Here is a 20955-nt window from a genome sequence, read left to right as displayed (position 1 = left end):
CATGTTGACTGTCCATTTCTCTGCCTACCTGCTGAGATCTGTCACTTTCTTCATTTCAACATTTGCGGGCTCTTGTGTCTTAATGTCAGTCCTCCTGTACTCCCTTCAGTTCTTAAATGTCAATAAAAAAAAACACACCCTTCATTCTTCCAAACTCCTCAGTTAGGTTCAGGCCTGCAATTCACTGCAGTGTGAACATTATCTTATCCATAAAACACATGGACTCCAAGATTAGAATACAAGTTCGTTTCAGGTATCCATTATTTTATACTTAAACCCGAAATGAGAGTCGAACCTAGCCTGTAACTCACACCCATGTTTCCATTGTGCTTATATAAACCACCTCAACCCCTCAATTAGTTTTCAAGCATATAACTTTTAGAACATAGAACATTACTGCACAGGAACAGGCCCTTTGGCCCAAAATGTGCTATCAAACCAAATAAATCAGTGATCAAATGACTAGCTAAACTAATCTCCTGTGCCTACACAATGTCCATATCCTTTAGTTTTGCTCTCATCTGTGTGACTATAAAAAAAGACTCTTAAAAGTCTTTTATGTTTCTGCCTCTAACACCACCCCAGGCAGCACATTCCAGGCACCCTCCCAGTCTCAGTGTAAAACACTTGCCCCTCACATCTCCTTTGAAATTACCCCCTCTAACCTTAAATGCATGTCCTCTGATTTTAGACATTTGAACCCGGGAAAGAGATACTGTCTGTCAACTCTATCTACCCTTCTCATAATCTTATTAACCTCTGTCAAACCTCCACACAGCCTTCACCTCTCTAGAGAATACAACCCAGGTCTTTCCAACCTCTCGTGATAGCACATGACCTCCAGCCCTAGTAAACCTCTTCAGCACCCTCTCCAAAATCTCAACATCTTTTCTCTAATGGGGTGATCAGAACTGTATGCAGTACTCCATATGCAGCCTAACTAAAGTTTTATAATGCTGCAATATAAATTTCAGACTTCTGCACTCAGTGCTTTGACTAATAAAGACAAGCATGCCATAGGCCTTTTATCCACCCCATCAACCTGTTCAGCCACTTTCAGGGAGCTATGAACTTGAATCCAAGATCCCCACCACTTTTAAGGGTCCTGCCCTTAACAGTGTTCTGTCTCTTTACATTGAACCAACCGAGGTGCAACACTTCACACTTAGCCGGCTTAAACTCCACCTCCCATTTCTCTGTTTATTTATATACATCACAAACAACACAGGTCCCTGTATAGATTTCTCCCTGCAGATACCCTTTCGGGTATCCATTATTCTATATATAAAGTTCCTACATGCCTCGATTACATCTGAGTCTGCAACTCACTCCCTGGGTCTCCATTATAAGACCATAAGATGTAGGAGCAGAACTGGGTTATTTGGCCCATCAAGTCTACTCTACCATTTCATCATGGTTGGTCCAATTTTCCTCTTAGTCCCAACCTCCTGTTTTCTCCCTGTATCCCTTCATGCCGTGATTAATCAGGAATCAATTAACTTCTGCCTTAAATACATAGAAAGACTTTGCCCCCACTGCTACCGGTGGCAAAGAATTCCACTTATTCAAAATATATAACCCCAGGACCCCCTTGATTAGATCCCAGTTTGTAAGTCACACCTCGGTAAGGAATCTATATTCAACCCCCCCCCCCATTAGATTCCAGTCTGTAACTCACTTCTAGGTATGCATTGTTCTTTATATAAACGCCTCAACGCTTCAATTTTTCTAGCATGAAAGTCACACCTGGATATCTATTAATCTACATATACAGCTCCCGAATGCCTCGATTAGATTTCATCCCAGTAACTCACTCCCTGGGCATGCATTATTCTATATATAAACCCTGAACCAGACTCACTGCCCGCTCTCCACGATCCAGTGTCACAAGAACCGTTTGATGCGGTTGGACGAGGTTTAATTCCGGCCAGTGTAAACAATATCTGCACTGGACACCGGAGATGACATTGAGGGAGAACAAGTATCCAAACAACCTACACTCACGTGCGAGCGAATGAATGCAGCGCGGCAGCGGGCCGCGGGTCCCGGCCATCCGTTTTCCGCGGGACTGCTTCCTTCCATTCCTGGCAGACAGTTTTACAATGGGCTGGAGTTTCGCAGCAAGCGGCCCCACGTGCCTCTAATCACAGACTTCAACCGGAAACCCGGCCCGGGTAGCGGAGTTGTCCGGAATGGCGCTGCAAGTTCCTATTCGATTTCGGCTCTCGTGTATGCAAGGGACAACACCGCCCTCGCTCTCGAACTTTGGGCTGTTCGTTCGCCGGCCTCACTGGTACAGCGGTTGAACGTCTTGGGCTCTGATCTTACCCACCCGCTGCCTCTCTCAGATCTATCTCCAGCCACTGGAGCGATGCTGTGACCTGTTTTAATCTGGCTACCTCTATTTCTCCCACCTTATTTCTCCCTTTGCAGCCGCCCTCCCACCTGCTACCACATGGAGGGAATCGGCAACCAAGGACTTGAGGACTTCGTCTAAAGGACACCAAGATCCAAACCATGCAGTTGCCTGGATACCGACTCTCCATCTTTCTTTCTCCGTATCTCACTCCCATCCCCTTCCCCTTCCCGCCCCCAATGCAAACGCTGAGACCTCCAGCTCTTTGCAATTGAAGGATGCAATATTGCCGTGGGCCACCCGGCCCGTCACCCCCTGCTACCTTCCGCAGCATTAATGGCTACCCCTTGCAGGTTACATAATATGAAACGCCGAGCGACTTTTACAACAGCGCTCTCGCTTCCGACAGCAGCGGAGTACATACTCCCAAATAAGACTGCAGGCAGCATTTGAGAGCGGGTTGAAGGATGTGTGTGAAGGCAGATAAAAAAAGCTAAGGCACCTTATTTCACCACAACCAACAACCACCCCCCAACACACACACACCACCATCACTTCCCACCCCGCGCTCGGAGCTGTTCGCGGTGCTGAAACACATTTATTAAAATGTCTCTCGGGTTTACCCCCACAGCGGCTCGTGGTCAATAACGATCCTGGCAACAATCCTACTGTAAATGTATCGGACTGTCAAACTGTTGTGCGTTAATTATATAAAAAATATTTATATATACATAGACGGACTGGTTCTCAGGACAAGTCTCTCCACTCCAAATACCAGCCTCTACATAACAAGAGAAATCGTAAAGCGAGGCATCTCTAATAAATTAAGTTCCTGCGTCACAGCATACAAAAGAAAACGCATAATCTTCCTTTTTTTGTTACACAAATAATCGGCCCTAACTGTAAGTAGAAGCAGCTTAAAATGAAGCAATGATTGAGTGCAAAATCCCAGCTCGCTCTCTCGCTCTCTCTCCCTCTCGCACGCACACACACATAATACAACCATTGCAGGAATAAATTAGCAATTACCTCTGAAGGAGCCATAAGACATTCTTCCTCTGGCCCCGTCTGTTAGGATTTTTTGGGGGGTTGCAATTGATTCCGGATCTTGATCATAGGCGACGGAGTGAGGGGAGGGGGGTGGGGAGGAGGGAGGTGGGGGGAAATGGATGCTGCCACTGGGACCAATTAAAGGCGACGCGGCTGTGGGAAGGGAGCGAACCACCTCGAAGAGTGACTCACCCAGTACCGCATCGTCAACCGGTCCGGTGGTACCTCCAACTTGCCTCTACCTTCCTCTCTCGCCTTAACTTCCCTTCCTCCCTGGAGGAACTGACCGCCTTCACCCTCTCCTCAGAAGAGCTGCGATAAATCTAGCCCTTAAAGGTTCAAGCCATTTTTTTTATTTAAAAACAGCCGACGTAAAATAAAAACATCCCCACACACATACAAGCAGAAGATGTGGCGCCTTCCCTTTAAGAATGGAGAGCGGCCAACGTACCTGGGTAACTTTAGTGTAATTCCCACTGGATTGGATGTGGCTGAAGGTTTATCGCGGATTAGGGGCCGAAATAGAAACACAATCCACGCCCAAGATGCAGTGCCTAGGCTCAGGACCCCTGACCAGCCCTAGGGCACCGTTGCCTGGGTCTCCCCACTTTCCCCCAACACCGTGCGCTCTCACATCAGCGCCGCCGCCTCGTTCGGCACTGACCAATTTAGCGAGTTCCCAGGCTCCGGGCTTACTAACGTGCGGCGCTTTCCACAGCGTTTGACGCATTTCTCCCAAATTCCTCTCCCGTCATTTTTTAAAGGAGGCGACAATCCATTTTCATGCAACTGAATTAATTTGGCGTGAATATATTTTGGGATGATTGCACAGGCACAGTGATTTTTAAAAATGTATTCGCATGGCGCCTTTTTTTCTGGGACGTCCCCAGGAGGAAATTGTTTGGGGAACAAAGGTTTCCTTTGCAAAGTGGGGTAATGCAGCCACTATGCTTTGTTATATACAGCAAATCCAATAGTAATTTTGTTCTTTGCACCTGTGCATGCACGTATTTGTAATACGGCAATAATTTCGATTTGATAGAGATAAACAATTATATGGACCTGGCCAGATAGCAGACACGGACACTCCAATCCGTCTTTACTTCAAGAGTGACCGAGGTTATGCAGTGTGACACGGGAGAGGTAGATTGTGGGATTTTCCCCTTATCCCATAATTATGCCCCACTTTCAAGTATTTTCCACGTGGAGACATCCCAATATCTCCCTTGCCAGACCCCTCGGGACATATATTTCAATAACATTACCCCTCCCTCTCCTGAACTCTAACTCAGGCCCAAGTTGTTTAGCCTCCCAGAAGATTTGAAAAGTTATTGGGGCAAGGACGCCTAGAGTAACGTGAAGGCTCCACTGTAAAGCTAATGCCACACGTGGGTTCTTGGCTCTTTGCCCAGCTTTGTGTCCATTGTAGTAAATCATGCTAGGCTGTTTGTTGAACTCTATTGATCCACCAGGGCTTCGCATAACCATTCAGAAGGTACTACTTCTCGGAAACCTCACCACCACCGCCCCCCCCCCACCGAAACTGAAGTCTGCAGGCTTGAAATCGCTTCAGAGATTAATGACCGACATTAGAACTATGAAGCAAAATATTTGCTTTATTATTACCTACTTCATCACTTATTGACTCTGGTGCCAACTCCATCTATGGTTTATACCAGTGTGGCTGGATAATGTTGAATTTCACCACCAGGAAGCTGAGAGGATCTCCCTGTCATCTGATCTCTCCCAGTGAGGGAGAGATTGTCACTCATTGTGGTAGGAGAGTGGAACAAGGTGCCAGCGAAAGTAGTAGGTGCCAATTCAACAGTTAAGAGAAGTTTAGATGGGTACATAGATGGGAGGGGTATGGAGGGCTACGGTTCTGGTGCATGCTGTAGTTGGAACTAAGCAGAAGACCTGGTTAGCATAGACTAGATGGGCGAATGGGCCTCCTTTTGTACTGTAGTGCTCTATGACCAAAACTCTGACCCCATTTCCCCTATAATTCAAGGTAGTATGTACGAAGTGACATACGCATGTGTACTTTGAAAGTAAATTGAATATGACTTTTATTTCACTTTCACTCTCTTTCCCCATCTCCATTTCGTTTTCCATCTTCCTAACAGCCTTCATACCTCATTGTACCCTTCTATCAGTCCACATCTTTCTCCCTCCCTTTCGCTCTCCTCTCCTTTTTTTCTTCATGTTAACATCTCTGCCACGTTTCTGTATCTCTCCACTTTCCTCATCATATCTACCATTTTGTCTTCCCCCATCTCGTCCCATCTCCACATCTGTCCCCATATAATAATATCTTAAAGAAAAGGGCAGTAAATAGGGTTAATTACATTTACAAGAGGATGTAAACCAACTTGGGAAGTGGGCCAGATATAGCAAATGAACTTAACTTGGATAAGTGCTTGGTGTTGTCCCACATCTTATGTTCTCAGTAGCATTTATTTATTTATTTATTTATCTATCTACCTACCAACCTATGTATTTATTTATCTATTTATGTATGTATGTATATGTTTGTTTATTTATATATGTATCTATTAATGTATATATCTCTATATATCGATCATTTTTTATTCATTCATTTATTTATGTATTTGCACAGTTTGTTTTCTTCTGAACATTGGTTGCTTGCTAGTCATTGTGTGTTGTTTTCCATTGATTCTATTGTATTTCTTTGTCCTACTGTGAACACCTGCAAGAAAATGAATCTCGGGGTAGTATGAGCTGAGGTCAAAGTTGGTCAGCGTTGACCGTGGATATTGCACCCTAGATACGCAAAACTAGGCTGAACGACATGGAGAGCAAGCTGTTGCCCAGGTAGCAAGCTCCCCTTTCAATGCATCTGATGAACCCAAAGGCACGGCAAACACCAATACGGTTTGGTACCAGAGGTGTCATAGGAGTTGTCAGTCAGCATTGAGCTCAGTGTAGGACTGTGTTACGGACTCTAGTTCTGGATTTTTCACTTTCTGTTTACTCCTTAGGCCTTCCAAATGAGTGGGTATGGCTGCAAGACAGCGGAGGTTTGAGAGCAGTGTTTTCCTTCTCCGAGATGTGCTGCCAGCCATAACTGATGAACCTCACCTGCCCAAAGCAACTGGGACTATTTTCCTTGCAACAAAAGAGGCCAAGGAATGACAGTATAGTGGTTCATAAAATCATGAAGATAATAGATAATGTGAATAACTACAGCTTTTTTCCTAGGGTAAGGGAGTCCAAAACTCAAGTGTATCATTTTAAAATGAAAGGGGAAAAAATTAAAAGGGATCTGAAGGGTAACTTTTCCACACCCAGGTTGGTGGGAACATGCAGCAAGCTGCTAGAAGGAGTGATAGAGGTGTGTACAATTATAATATTTAAAAGAGATTCAGACTATATAAAGTTTTATAGGGATATAGAGCAGATGCAGGTCATTGGGACCAGAGCAGTTAGCCAATTTAGTTGGCACAGATGATGTTGGTGAAGAGATATGTTTCTGAGCAGTATAAATTCCCAGCAATTTATCTCTCAGGGATGGATTATCTGATATCTTGATAAATGCAAATAGATTTGACAGAATAAATACAGGCACAATGTTCCCTCTGCTGAAATTGGTATTCTAGAACTAAGAGACTGGTGAAGTTGGGAATCTGCACAATCTGAAATTCATCTTCTCATAGAATCATGGAGATGGGGTTTATGGTCGGTTTCAGTAGCACAGTCAACAGATTTGCTTTGCTGGGGATGTTATCAGGGAATTCAGAACTAAAGGAGTCAAGTCATAGAGTCAGAGAAAACTACAGCACAGAAACTGACCCTTTAGCGCATCCAGTCCCACTGACCTGCACCAAGACCATAGCCCTCCATACTCCTCCCATCTATGTACCTATCCAAGCTTCTCTTAAATATTGAAATCGAAACCACATGCACTAATTGTGCTGACAGGTCATTCCACACTCTCACCACTCTCTGAGTGAAGAAGTTTCCCCTTATTTTCCCCTTAAGTATTTTACCTTTCACCTTTAACCCATGACCTCCAGTTGTGGTCTCACCCAACCACAGTCAAAATGTCTGCTTGCATTTACCCTATCTATACCCCTCATAATTTTGTATACCTCTATCAAATCTCATCTCAATTTTCTACACTCTAAAGAATACAGTCCTAACCTATTCAATCTCTCCTTATAACTCAGGTCCTCCAGACCCGGCAATGTCCTTGTAAATATTCTCTGTACTCTTTCAATCATGTTTCAATCTTGTTTACATCTTTCCTGTAGGTAGGTGACCAAAACTGTGCACAATACTTAACTTGAAATTAGGCCTCACAAATGTCTTATACAACTTCAACGTACCATCCCATCTTCTGTACTCAATACTTTGATCTATCAAGGCCAATGTGCCAAAAGCACGTTGGCCTTGATAGATATATATAATTTCTGATATTTGCATGATTTGTAATCTATTCATATATATTATTTAATATTTAATATATATTATTTCTGTTTTTTGCGTGATTTGTAATCTATTCAATATATAGTCCACTGCTGTCCACTCTGCTGACCCACAACTGTGCTGCAACACACAGCTCAAACCACATCAAGTTCACCGATGACATGACTGTGGTGGGTTTCATCCGTGAGAATGATGAGTCAGCATACAGAGAGGAGGTGCAGCGGCTAACGGACTGGTGCAGAGCCAACAACCTGTCTCTGAATGTGAACAAAACAGAAGAGATGGTTGTTGACTTCAGGAGGACACGGAGCGACCTCTCTCCACTGAACATCAACGACTCCTCCGTAGAGATTGTTAGGAGCACCAAATTTCTTGGTGTTCACCTGGTGGAGAATCTGACCTAGTCCCTCATCATCAGCTCCACAACAAAGAAAGCCCAGCATGTCATAGTGGGGTGGCTGGGAATGGACCCAAGTGCAAGACACAGACACTGAAGTAGTACGGACAGGACTAGGATACAGGGTGAGGGCTAGGACATGGACATGAAAACCAGGAACCCGGAACAGGACTGGACAAGAGAGCTAGGAGTCCGGGCTTGGACTCCGAGCCAGAGACTGGACAAGGACCCAGAACCTGGGTCTTGCCTCTGGCTCAGACCCCAGAACTAGACAAGGATGTGACATGGCTGGCAGGCAGGACGAGGCTGGAGTCTTCAGACTTGAGGCAAGGCTTGAGACTAGAGACTTGAGGCGAGGCTTGAGACCAGAGACTCGAGGCGAGGCTTGAGTCCAGAGACTCGAGGCGCGGATTGAGACCAGAGACTCGAGGCGAGGATTGAGACCAGAGACTCGAGGCGCGAATTGAGACCAGAGACTCGAGGTGAGGATTGAGACCAGAGACTCGAGGCGAGGCTGGAGACCAGAGTCTCGAGGCGAGGCTTGAGACCAGAGACTCGAGGCGAGGCTGGAGACCAGAGACTCGAGGCAAGGCTTGAGACCAGAGACTTGAGGTGAGGCTTGAGACCAAAGTCTTGAGACGAGGCTTGGGGGCTTGAAACTCCTCCTGGGCAGGGCGCGGATCTCCACCCGATGGAAGCAAGGGGCAGGAAGGGACAGAACCAACCACAGGGTAACGATAATCTGGCCTGGCCTACCCCACGGAGGCAAGGGACAGGAAGGGACAGGACCCACCGCAGGGTAATGGCAATCTGGCCTGGCTTACCCGATGGAGGCAAGGGACAGGAAGGGAGCTAGGTACAGGGTGGCTCCAAGACAAGACTTCAGGCGAGACGAGGCAAGAGTTACCGGCAAGACAAGGCAAGGCTTCAGGTAATTCAAGGTGAGGCAAGAGTTACTGGCAAGATAAGTCAAGGCTTCAAGCAAGGAAACAGAAGGCAGGGGAAGGGATACGAGGAGTAAGGATAAGAACAATCCAGCAGACATGCCCTGGTCTCTGGAGGTATTTATGCAGCCAGCCCCAATGAGAATCAGCTGCCTCAATTAGTGCTCAACAGGAACAGAAACAGGGTAGACAGGAAAACCTGGAGCAAGGGTCAATGGACCGGACCGTGAACCAGAATGCGGACTTCATGGACTGAACCATGACACAGCAGTGTCTACTTTCTGCGAAGGCTGAGAAAAGTCCATCTCCCACCCCCCATCCTCACCACATTCTACAGAGGTTGTATTGAGAGCATCCTGAGCAACTGCATCACTGCCTGGTTTGGAAATTGCACCATCTCGGATTGCAAGACCCTGCAGCGGATAGTGAGGTCAGCTGAGAAGATTATCGGGGTCTCTCTTCCTGCCCTTACAGACATTTACACCACACACTGCATCCATAAAGCAAACAGCACTATGAAGGATCCCACACACCCCTCATACAAATTCTTCTCCCTCCTGCCATCTGGCAAAAGGCACCGAAGCATTCATGCTCTCACAACCAGACTATGCAACAGTTTCTTCGCCCAAGCTATCACATTTCTCAATACCCAGAGCCTGGACTGACACCAACCAACTACCCTCTACTGTGCCTATTGTCTTGTTTATTATTTATTGTAATGCCTTGTAGTCTAGTGTAGCTTTTATGTTGTTTCATGTAGCACCATGGTCCCGAAAAACGTTGTCTTGTTTTTACTGTGTACTGTACCAGCAGTTATGGTCGAAATGACAATAAAAAGAGACTTGACTTGGCTTGATATGTATACTGTAATTGATTTACTCATTTATTTTTATTATTATTATTTTTCTTCTTCTAAGTTATGCATTATATTGAACAGCTACTACTCAGTTAACAAATTTCATGACTTATGCCAGTGATAATAAACCTGATTCTGACTCTGAGAATCTGCCCTGTAACACCTACCAGCCGATTCCCCCCACAAGACCATAAGATACAGGGACCGAATTAGGCCATTCAGAGCATTGAGTTTGCTCCGCCATTCAATGATGGCTGATTTATTAAGACAAGAAAATCTGTAGATGCTGGAAACCCAAGCAATACACCCAGGATGCTGGAAGAACTCAGCAGGCCAGGCAGCATCTATGGAAAGGAGTAAACAGTCAATGTTTCAGGTCAAGACCCTTCATCAGGACTAGAAAATAGGATGAGAAATTAGAGCAAGAAGCGGGGAGGGGAGGAAGAAGTGGAAGAAGTGCTAGGTAGTAGGTGGTTGGTAAAATTAGGAGGGGAGGGGTGAAGTAAAGAGCTGGGAAGTTGATTGACAAGGTGAAAGTGAATCTTTGGGGATTCTACAGATATGCTAAGAGCAAAAGGATTGCAAGGGACAAAATTGGTCCTCTACAAGAACAGAATGGTAGCGTTCAACACCGTCATACCCCAGACACTGGAGGGGAAACTGTCCTCGCTGTGTCTCTACACCTCCCTCAGCAAAGAAATACTGGACTTCTTAACAATAAGGTCACAGTCAGTCCGTGTGGGCAGCAATGTCTCTTGTCCCGTTATGCTGAGCACTGGCACTCCCCAAGGCTGTGTGTTCATGTTCCTGACAAAGGACTGTTCACACTGCTGATGCATGGCTGTGTTGCAGGATTCAGCTCAAACTGGATCATCAAGTTTGTGGATGCCACAGCAGCAGCTGGCCTCACCAAGAACGATGAGGTGATGGAGTATAGAGAGGAAGTGGAGTGGCTGGTGGATTAATGAGAGAAGAACAAACTAGCATGAATGTGAAGAAGGCAAAGGAGATCATCTTGGACGAAACACCACCCTCTGTGAATACATAGCTCCTCAGTAGAGCTCACATCACCTCTGACCTCAACTTCTCCCTGAACAAGAAGGCACAGCAGCGCCTGAACCTCCTAAGAAGGTTGAAACAAACAAGGCTCACTCCCCACCTTTACTCTGTTTTACAGGAGCAGCTTTGAGAGCATCCTGACAAGACATCCGGTATGGGAGCAGTTGAGCATCGGACCAGAATTCCCAACAAAAGAGTATGAGAACAGCTGAGAGGATCATAGGGTCTCCCGACCACCCATCGGGACATTTATCAGGAGTGCTGCATATGCAGGGCCCTTAGTATTATTATAGGTCCCACCTACCCATCCAGCATCCTCTTTGACTTTCTACCATCAAGCAGGAGACTATGATGCATAAAAAAAGAATGGTCTGGATGAGAAACAGTTTCTTACTCCAGGCCATCAGGCTTTTGAACTCCCTGTGAAATGTCACTGGTTAATCTGTTGCAGTACAATATTTAATTTTAATGCACTTTAGTTTGTTACTTACGTGTGATTCATCTGTAGATTTTATCCTTACCTCATAACATCATGTGTTAAGAGGGTTATGTGTACCTCTGTGTTTTACACCCTGGATTGAAGAAATGATCTCATTTCTATATACACTATATGGTTATATAAGTTATATGCATGTACATAGTTAACTGATAATAAACTTGACTTGTGTGGAGCCAGAAGAGATGTGGGAAATCTTAAGTGCTTTCTTTGCATTTGTATTTACTTGGGAGATGGATCCAGAGTCTATAGAAGTGAAGCAAAGCAGCATTGACTTCATGGACCCTGTACAGATTACAGAGGAGGAAGTGTTTGCTAACCTGAGGCAAATCAAGGTGGATAAATCCCCAGGGCCTGACGAGATGTTCCCTCAGGAGGCAAGTGCAAAAATTGCCAGGGCTCTAGCAGAGATATTTAAAACATCCGTAGTGACAGGAGAGGTACCAGAGGACTGGAGGATAGCCAGTGTTGTTCCACTGTTTAAAAAAAAAGACTCTGAACAGAGAGCTGGAAATTATAGGCTGGTGAATCTGACATCAGTTGTGGGAAAGTTATTGGAAGGTATGAAAGAGACCTGATATATAAGTATTTGGAGATATGGACTGGCTAAGGATAGTCAGGGCTGGGTATGGTAGGGCACAGTGTATGTATGGTAGGGCACTAAGGAGAGTGGTAGAACAACGGGATCGGGAATGCAGGTAGGTACATTCATTGAAAGTGACATCAGAGGTAGATAGGGTTGTAAAGAAAGCTTTTGGAACATTGGCCTTCATAAATCAATGTATTGAGTACGGAAGATGGGACTTCATGATGAAGTTGTATCAGACATTGGTGAGGCCTAATTTGGAGTATTGTGTGCAGTTTTGTTCACCTACCTACAGGAAAGATGTCAACAAGGTTGAAAGAAGAAGAAGAAGAAGATTCGCAAGGATGTTGCCAGGTCTGGAGGACCTGAGTTATAAGGAGAGATTGAATAGTTTAGGACTGTATTCTTTAGAGGGTAAAAAAAATGAGAGGAGATTTGATACAGGTATACAAAATTATGAGGGATATTGACAGGGTAAATGCAAGCAGACTTTTTCCACTGTGGTTGGGTGGGACCATAACCAGGGGTCAAGGATGAAAGGTGAGAAGTTTAAGGGGAACACAAGGGGAAGCTTTTTCAATCAGAGCATCATGGAGTGTGGAATGAGTTACCAGCAAAAGTGGGGCATGCAAGTTTGATTTCAACATTTAGGAGAAGTTTGGATATGCACATGGATAGTAGGGATTTGGAGGGCTATGATTCTGGTGCAGGTCAATGGGAGTAGGTAGTTTAAGTGATTTTGGCATGGACTGGATGGGCCGTAGGGCCTATTTCTGTCCTGTATTTCTCTATGACTCCCTTAATAATCAAAAACTATCAACTTCCACTTAAAAAAAACCCCAAAACTTGGCTTCCATAGCCATATATGGCAATGAATTCCACAGATTCACCACCCTCTGGTTAAAAAGATATTCTACGAGGATGCTTTCAGAAGCTGATTCCTCAATGCATCAGAGGTGGTGTGGGATGTTCTGATTGGATGGGCTGGGAGCTGTGATAACATCCCCACCACCTTTCTTCCCAGTGACACTTCCCTTCCTAACTCTTGATCTCTCCCTTTCCCTCTTCACCTCTTTATCTCTCCCAACCTCTGATCATTTCCCTGTCTCCGTTTTGTCCCTTCAGCTAATTTGCGGAGGTTTTAATCTCAGCCAGCTCCATTTGGGTGCTAGCTCTCCAGCATCAATGACATCTTCAAAAGCTGATGTCTCAAGAAAGCGACATCTATCATTAAGGACCCTCCCCACCCAGCACATGTCCTCCTCTCACTGTTACCATTCAAGAAGGTACAGGGGCCTGGAGGCATACATTCACATTTTATGAACAGCTTCATCCCTTCCACCATCAGATTTCTGAACTATCCACGAGGCAACAATGCCATCCATCCCATTTGCCTCTTGCTACTTGATTCTTGTTGTCATCACTGACACACTTAGGGTGGCCAGTTGTCCTGCCAAGCTGAACACCTGAGAGAAGACGGGAGCACTGGAGGGCTCTCACACAGTCATGGAACAGGCTTTTCAGCCCGTGACACTGTACCAAACTAATTAACTGCCTAACTAACCTAACCATTTCTGTCTACACAATGTTCACATCACTTCATGCCCCACATGTTCATGTGCCTATCTAAGAGTGTCTTAAATGCCTCTATCATATTTGCCTTCTCCACCAGCCCAGCAGCGCATTCCAGGCACCTACCATTTTCTGTGCAAAGAGCTTGCCCTGCACATCTCTTTTAAACTCCCCCCTCACCTGAATATCCTCTAGTATTAGACATTACAACTCCAGAAAAGGTTTGGTTCATAGAAAGGATGTACAGACTCCACATAGAGTGCACTGGACGTCAGGATCAAACCTGGGTCCTTCATGCTTTGTTCCTTCCACAATGCTCATCTCACTTCCCTTCTTCCTGACTAATGTCCCTCACCTTCATCATAAGCATCTTTTGACTCAGTTTTAGCTTGGTGAGATACTTGTGGCAATGGAATGATGGAGGGGTGGGGACAGAAGGGTCTGGGTGGCTGTGGGAGACTCAGAATTGGTGGTGAGTGCTTTTCAAAGCCAGCCATTCTACTGGGCCTCCCATGCAGATCAGGAGGACATCGTGGTGATGGACCATTAGATCTTATCTCCACCCTCATTGGTTGTACCTTATGCACCAAGGTCATTCCTTGTCACCACACTTAAACCATCTTTAGCATCATCGTCATCATCTATCAGCAAAAATCCTCACCATCTGGGCTATGCCATCTTCTCACAGCTAGCACTGGGCTAGAGAAGCCTCATCCCACACCATGAGGGTCAAGAACAACTACTTCTCCTCAGCCATTTGGTTCTTGAACCAACTTGCAGAATCCCAAGAACTACTTCAATATAGCAATACTATGACCACTTTGATCACTTTGCACGAAAACTAACTTTTCAAAGTTCCAATTGTGCCCTTTCTAGTAAGAAACTGTGTTGAATTTAAGTGTCATTTATGCCTTTTTTCTTGTGAATTCTGCTTATCTGATGCTATGTGACTGCGATGCTGCTGCAAGTCAGTCTATGGTTGCACCTGTGCACATAACAACTTTGACTTTCCCTCTTTGCCCAATTTTTCTGACAGCCGACACTCTGGGATGTTTGATTAATTGACTACAGTGACTCCCATGTCACAGAGGGAGTGGAGGAGGAGTAGGGCAAACTCCACACAGGCAGTGCCAGAGGTTGGGATTGAACCCAGGTATCTGGAGCTGCAAGACAGTGGCGTTTACCCACTGTGCCACTCTGCCAGACTGTGATTTAGAGCGCCAAACATAGAACAGCATGGGAACAGTCCCTCCAGGCCATGGGTTCTGTACTGCCCCGCTCTGGCAGTGCCCAAGACCCCAAGATGACTTTAATGTGGTTCTGCTTTGGAACGATTACAGTGGAATAAATTTAAATTGATGTATTATAAAAAGAAAATTAGTAAACTACCTGGTACTGTCAGTGGAAGAGGAAATAGTGAGTTGTGAAATGCCTGCCAGTTTAAGGTATAATGAAATGTAACAATAAACACAAGAGATTCTGCAGATGCAGGGCAATTGTAGGGTCTTGGCCAGAAACATTGCCTCTTTGTTCCTGTTCATAGACACTCCCTGACCTGCTGTGTTTCTCCAGTAACAAAGTGATTCACTTTGGTCTGAGCTCTGGAATGGGATGGAATTGAGAGCAGCTGCAGGAAGAAATACTCCAGGGAGTAATCCATGGAGCAGGCTCCTCAAGGAGAGAGCCAAAACCATCAGCATTATCTTAGTGGAAGGAATATAACTTCAGAAAGCTATATTCCTAGTTACAGTGTGTGAATAATTTGACATGACATGTGGTGAGGGATGTACATGGCTCGGGACAGATGACTCTGAAACTAAATTTTCCAACTATCCTTCAGTGGGATATGAGTAAACTTGTGGTTGGCTGTACATGCTCAGTGCGGAGTGTACAAAGTCTGAATGGTTGTATCATTGAACAAGACAACACAGGAACAGGCCCTGATCTCCCCAGCTGAGGAAAAAGCCCTAATACCATCCAGTCCACAATAAACAGAATTTCCTCGTGGCCAACCATTTTAATTCTGTTGCTCATCCCCATTGTGACATGTTTGTCCATGGCTTCTTCAACTGCCACGATGAGGCCACTCTCAGACTGGAGGAACAACACCTCATATTCTATCTGGGTAGCATCCAACCCTGATGATATAAACATCCATTTCTCTACTTTCTGGTAATTTCTCTCCTCTCCCCCTTCTCTCTTTTTCTCATTGCCAAAAATGGTTCCTCTCTTACTGCTTCCCTTCTCCTCACCTGCCTATCACCTCTCTGGTGCCACTTCTCATTCCCTTTCTCCTATGGTCCATTCTCCTCTCCTATCAGATTCCTTCTTCTTCAGCACATTATTTTTTCCACCTATCGCCTCACAGCTTCTCACTTGATTCACCCTCTCCACCCACCTATCTTACCCTTCACCTTGATTCACCCATCACCTTCTAGCTTGTAATACTTTCCATCCCAATCAACTTCTAATTCTGGCTTCTATCCGCTTCCTTTCCAGTCCTGATGAAGAGTCTCAGCCCAGAACGTCATCAGTTTATCCACCTTTATGGATGCTGCCTGACCTGCTGAGTACCTCCACCATTTTGTGTATGTAGCAATGAGGCTCATTTTCTGTTCACTCCAATCACGTCTCCTCCATCTCTCATTATCTGAACTTTTTAGATTAATCCTTTCCTAGATTTGCTTGAAGAATACTCTAGGCAATTTTTAAAAAATGCCACAACTGCTAATTACTTGTAGATAGAAGAGAAGTGTAGTTTGATTATTTCCTTACCGCCTTTGTGAGAGAGAAGCAATCTCTGATGTTACCCCATCAGAGGGAAAGTCACACCAAGGGCCATTTTCAAAGTTCAAAGTAAATTTATTATCAAAGATTGTATATGTCACCATATACTACCCTGAGATTAATTTTCTTGCAGGCATTCACATTAGAATGAAGAAACATCAATGCCCTTTGATGGAAAATCCTACAAAAATTATTGGTTATGGCCCAATACATCATGGGTAAAACCCTCCCCTTCACTGAGCACATTTACATCAAGCGTTGTCGCAGGAAAGTAGCATCCATCATCAGAGATTCCCCCACCCAGGGCATGCTCTCTTCTCACTGCTACCATCCTGAAGGTGGTACAGGAGCCCCAGGACTCACACCACTAACTTCAGGAATAGTTATTATCCTTTAACCATCAGTCTCTTGAACCGAAGTGGAGAACGTCACCCTGCCCCATCATTGAAATGTCCCCACAACCTATGGACTCACTTTCAAGGACTCCTCATCTCATGTTTTCAATATTTATTGCATATTTATTATTATTTCTTTCTTTTTGTATTTGCACAGTTTGTTGTATTTTGCACTATGGTTGAAAGCCCAAGTTGGTGTGGTCTTTCATTGATTATATAATGGTTATTATTCTACTGTGGATTTATTGAGTAAGAAAATGACATATATGTACTTCGGTAATAAATTTACTTTGAACTTTGAGCTTTGAAATACAATAGTTTGCCAACTTTTAGCAAACTCCAAGATTAATATAATCCTTGCCCCCTACGTAGCTCATATCCCTCCGTTTCTCTGCCTATCTAAGAGTATCTTAAACACGAGAAAATCTGCAGATGCTGGAAATCTAAAACAACATACATAAAATGTTGAACAAACTCAGGAGTCCAGGCGGCATCTATGAAAAAAAATAAACAGTCGACGTTTTGGGCTAAAAACACTTCATCAGGTGTGGAAAGGAAGGGGAGGAGGCAGAGGAATGAGGTGTGGAGAAGCAAGTTGTTGTCCTTCCAACTTGAGTCTGGCCTCAACATAGCAGTAGAGGAGGCCAGGGACTGACATGTCGGAATGGGAATGGGAAATAGAATTGAAATGGGTGGCCACTGGGAGAGCCCACGTTTTGTGGCAAATGAAATGTTCTCTCAGACTATGTCAGGTCTCACCGATACTCAGGAGGCCACACCAGGAGCACCAGATACAGTGGATGACTCCAAAAGATTCGCAGGTGAAGTGTCACCTCACCTGGAAGGAGTGTTAGGGTACTGTGAGGGGGGAGGTGCAGAGACAGGCATGGTACTTGTTCCGCTTGCAAGGATAAGTACAAGGAGGGAGATCAGTGGGGAGGGACGAGTGGACAAGGAAGCAATTAAGATAGGAAGACTATCTGAAATGGCCCGATTCAGTAAGTCAGAATTGCAAGGGATTTTGATGGCAAACTTCAAATAGAATGATTATAGATTTAAGGTAATTACTGAATGAAGCCAAGTTGCAAGGAAAGAATGATAACATACAATGCTGGTGCTAGAAGATAGCTGGAAGTACGTTCAAGGGTAATGAACAAAAGAAAAAGAAAAGCAATTGAAAAATAAGCGTGATAGATACATCGAGAGTTGGTGCAGACATCACGGGTCTAAAAACATCCTCATGTACAGTACAGTGTCATTTGATAACTCAATGATATAACTGTTGGTAATTATTTCCTTGGCTACTTGCCAAGTCAATGCAGAGCACTGAAAAGCTTGGAATTTTGGGTTATTTTTAGTTAAAGAAATTTGGAAGCCTAGTTATTATTTCATCCAGTAATTCCCAGTTGCATCTGTATGACTTTAGCTCTTACAATAAATTCCATTTGGCAGGGTTTGCCTGTGAGATGTGACTGAATGGATAGTTGTATGGACAATTGTACTTGTGTTTATTGAAAAGATGGATAGGTTATGCAAGTCTGCACTATGTTCAATGTATCAGTGATAAAAGATGCAGGTATAAGACACACTACAAAGACTACAGTTCATATAGGTTCTGCCTTTGGAAAATTCATTCTGCAAACACATAAGTCAAAGAGAGGTCATTTGGAAGAAGACACTACAGATCAGAGTAAATTTATTATTAAAGTATGGATTGTTCCCATATACTAACTTGAGATTTATTTTCTTGCAAGTATTTACAGGAAAAATAAACAGATTCAATAGAATCCATGAAAAAACATACAAAAATAATTACTGACAACCAATCTGCAAAAAACAAAATGGTGTAAATAAAATAAAATAATACCGAGAAAATGAGCTGTTAAAAAATTCTTGAAAGTGAGTCTGTAGGTTGGAGAATCAGTGAGGAGACGTGGTCCATACTGGTGCAGGACACTAATGGTTGTGGGGTATTATCTGAATCAGAATCAGACTTAATATCACCGGCATATGTCGTGAATTTTTTTAACTGTATGGCAGCAGTACAATGACATACATGATAAATAAATATAGAGAAAAAGGCTGAGTTGTATAAAGCATATACAGTACGACTATTAAATAGTTAAGTTAAAATATGTTGTGCAAAAATAACAGAAATAAAAGAGTAGTGAGTCCATTTAGAAATCGGGTGGCAGAGGGGAAGAAGGTGTTCCTGAATCGCTGTGTGTGTGCCTTCAGGCTTCTGTATCTTCTTCCTGACGGTATCAGTATGAAGAGGACATTTTCTAAGTGGTGGGGATCATTGCTGATGGACACCGCCATCTTGGATACTATGGAGGCTGGTACCCATGACAGAGCTGACTAATTTCACAAGTTTCTGCAACTTATTTTGATCTTGTGCAGATGACACGTGCCCCCCCCCATACCAGATGGTGATGCAGCCAGTCAGAATGCTCCATGATACATTTGTAGAAGCTTTTGAGTGTTTTAGTTGACAAACCAAATCTCCTTAAACTCCGAATGAAATATAGCCGCCATCTTGCATTCTTTATAGCTGCATCAATATGTTGTGTTTGGGTTAGGTCCTCAGAGATATTAACACCCAGGAACTTGAAATTCCTCACTCTCTCCACTTTTGATCTCTCTATGAGGATTGGTTTGTGCTCGCTCATCTTACCCTTCCTGAACTCCACAATCAGCTCTGGTCTTGCTGATCTTGAGTGCAAGGTTGTTGCTGTGACACCATTCAACTACCTGGTCTATTTCACTCCTGTATGCACCTTCATCACCATCTGTACCTGAACATGGTGGTGTGGGACACAAGGTTTCTGTCTCTCCTGCCCAATGGTAGTAGTGAGAATGGTCCTTCATACTGGATGCTGCTTTCTTGTGGCAGCGTTCCATGTAAATGTACTCAATGGTGGGGAGGGCTTTGCCTGTAATGGACTGGACTGTCTGTGACCATAGAACATAGAACTGCACAGGAACAGACCCTTCTGCACAGGATGCCAGTGCTGAACGTGATGCCAAATTAAATTGAGTATATTCTGGCTTCACTTGATCCATATCCCTCCACTCTCTGCATATTCATGTGTGTATCCCTTAAGTGTCACAATTATATCTGCTTCCCCAGCTATCTACTTCACTCTGTGTTAAAAGCATGACTTGTACTTCTCCTCTCAACTTCTGACCGTCTTCTCTGCCACTCAAAAGTTTCTCCTCTCCTCCAACACCACAGGTTTTTCCAACCTCTCCTCTTAACTCATGTCCTCATAATGCAGGCAGCATCTTGTTAAACCTCATCTACACCCTCTCCGAAGTCTCCACATTCTTCCATCCAACAGGGCAACCAGAGCTGCACGCAATACCTCGTCATGCCAAAGCCACCGGTGGACTATAGATATTACTCTGTACTCTGGTGCCTTGGCATGCAAAGAACAGAAATCACAGAACCCTTTGAAACAACAGCCTCCATCAGTGGGGTAGGGGGTGGGGGGGGGTGATGGTGGAGGTATCATTACTGTTCACACTTATTCTCAGAGGTTTTTCATCATAAACCATTCCTTCTCCGATCTTAGATCACAACATTCCCACCAAATCCGATCTCCCATATATTCCCAACATCGTTTCTTTCACGTGAGGTGGCTGCACCATCAACTGCCCTGGCATTAATCTATGGAACCCGCCTTCTGGACTTTTCTTCTACAAATCTACCCCCACCCCCTACCCTTCCTTACGAACACCTACTACACCAAGATTTTACTCAACTCCTTTCTGGGTAAAGATTAGCTTTACTCGTCACATGTACATCGAAACATCAGTGAAATGTGTTGTTTTGTGTCAATCACCAACACAGTCACAGATGTGCTGGGGGCAGCCCGTGAGGATCACCATGCTTCTGGTGCCAATGTAGCATGCCCACAACTCCCTAACCCCAACTGTGTGTCTTTCAAATGTGGGAGGCACCCAAAGCACCCGGAGGAATCCCAGACAGGCACGGGGAGAATA

At 44.4% G+C, this 20955-nt stretch overlaps 1 protein-coding gene across 11 annotated transcripts in view; it reads right to left on the bottom strand.

Annotated features, from left to right (window-relative positions):
• LOC134346695 (ras/Rap GTPase-activating protein SynGAP-like) overlaps positions 1–3482 on the bottom strand; it is a 663780-nt gene extending 660298 nt beyond the window's left edge. For all 11 annotated transcript variants that reach the window (XR_010017990.1, XR_010017989.1, XM_063048226.1 and 8 more), the window contains exon 1: positions 3386–3482. Coding sequence is in view for 9 of the 11 variants with exons in the window: in XM_063048226.1 (XP_062904296.1) it covers positions 3386–3407 (22 nt within the window). In the remaining 2 variants the exon portion in view is untranslated. The remainder of the gene's footprint in view (positions 1–3385) is intronic.
• Positions 3483–20955: the final 17473 nt, after the last annotated feature.

Source organism: Mobula hypostoma, chromosome 5 (assembly GCF_963921235.1).
Source record: "Mobula hypostoma chromosome 5, sMobHyp1.1, whole genome shotgun sequence".
Classification (NCBI taxonomy): Eukaryota; Metazoa; Chordata; class Chondrichthyes; order Myliobatiformes; family Myliobatidae; genus Mobula; species Mobula hypostoma.
Note: the sequence above shows the minus strand (reverse complement) of the source record. Positions and strands in the feature narration are given on the sequence as shown.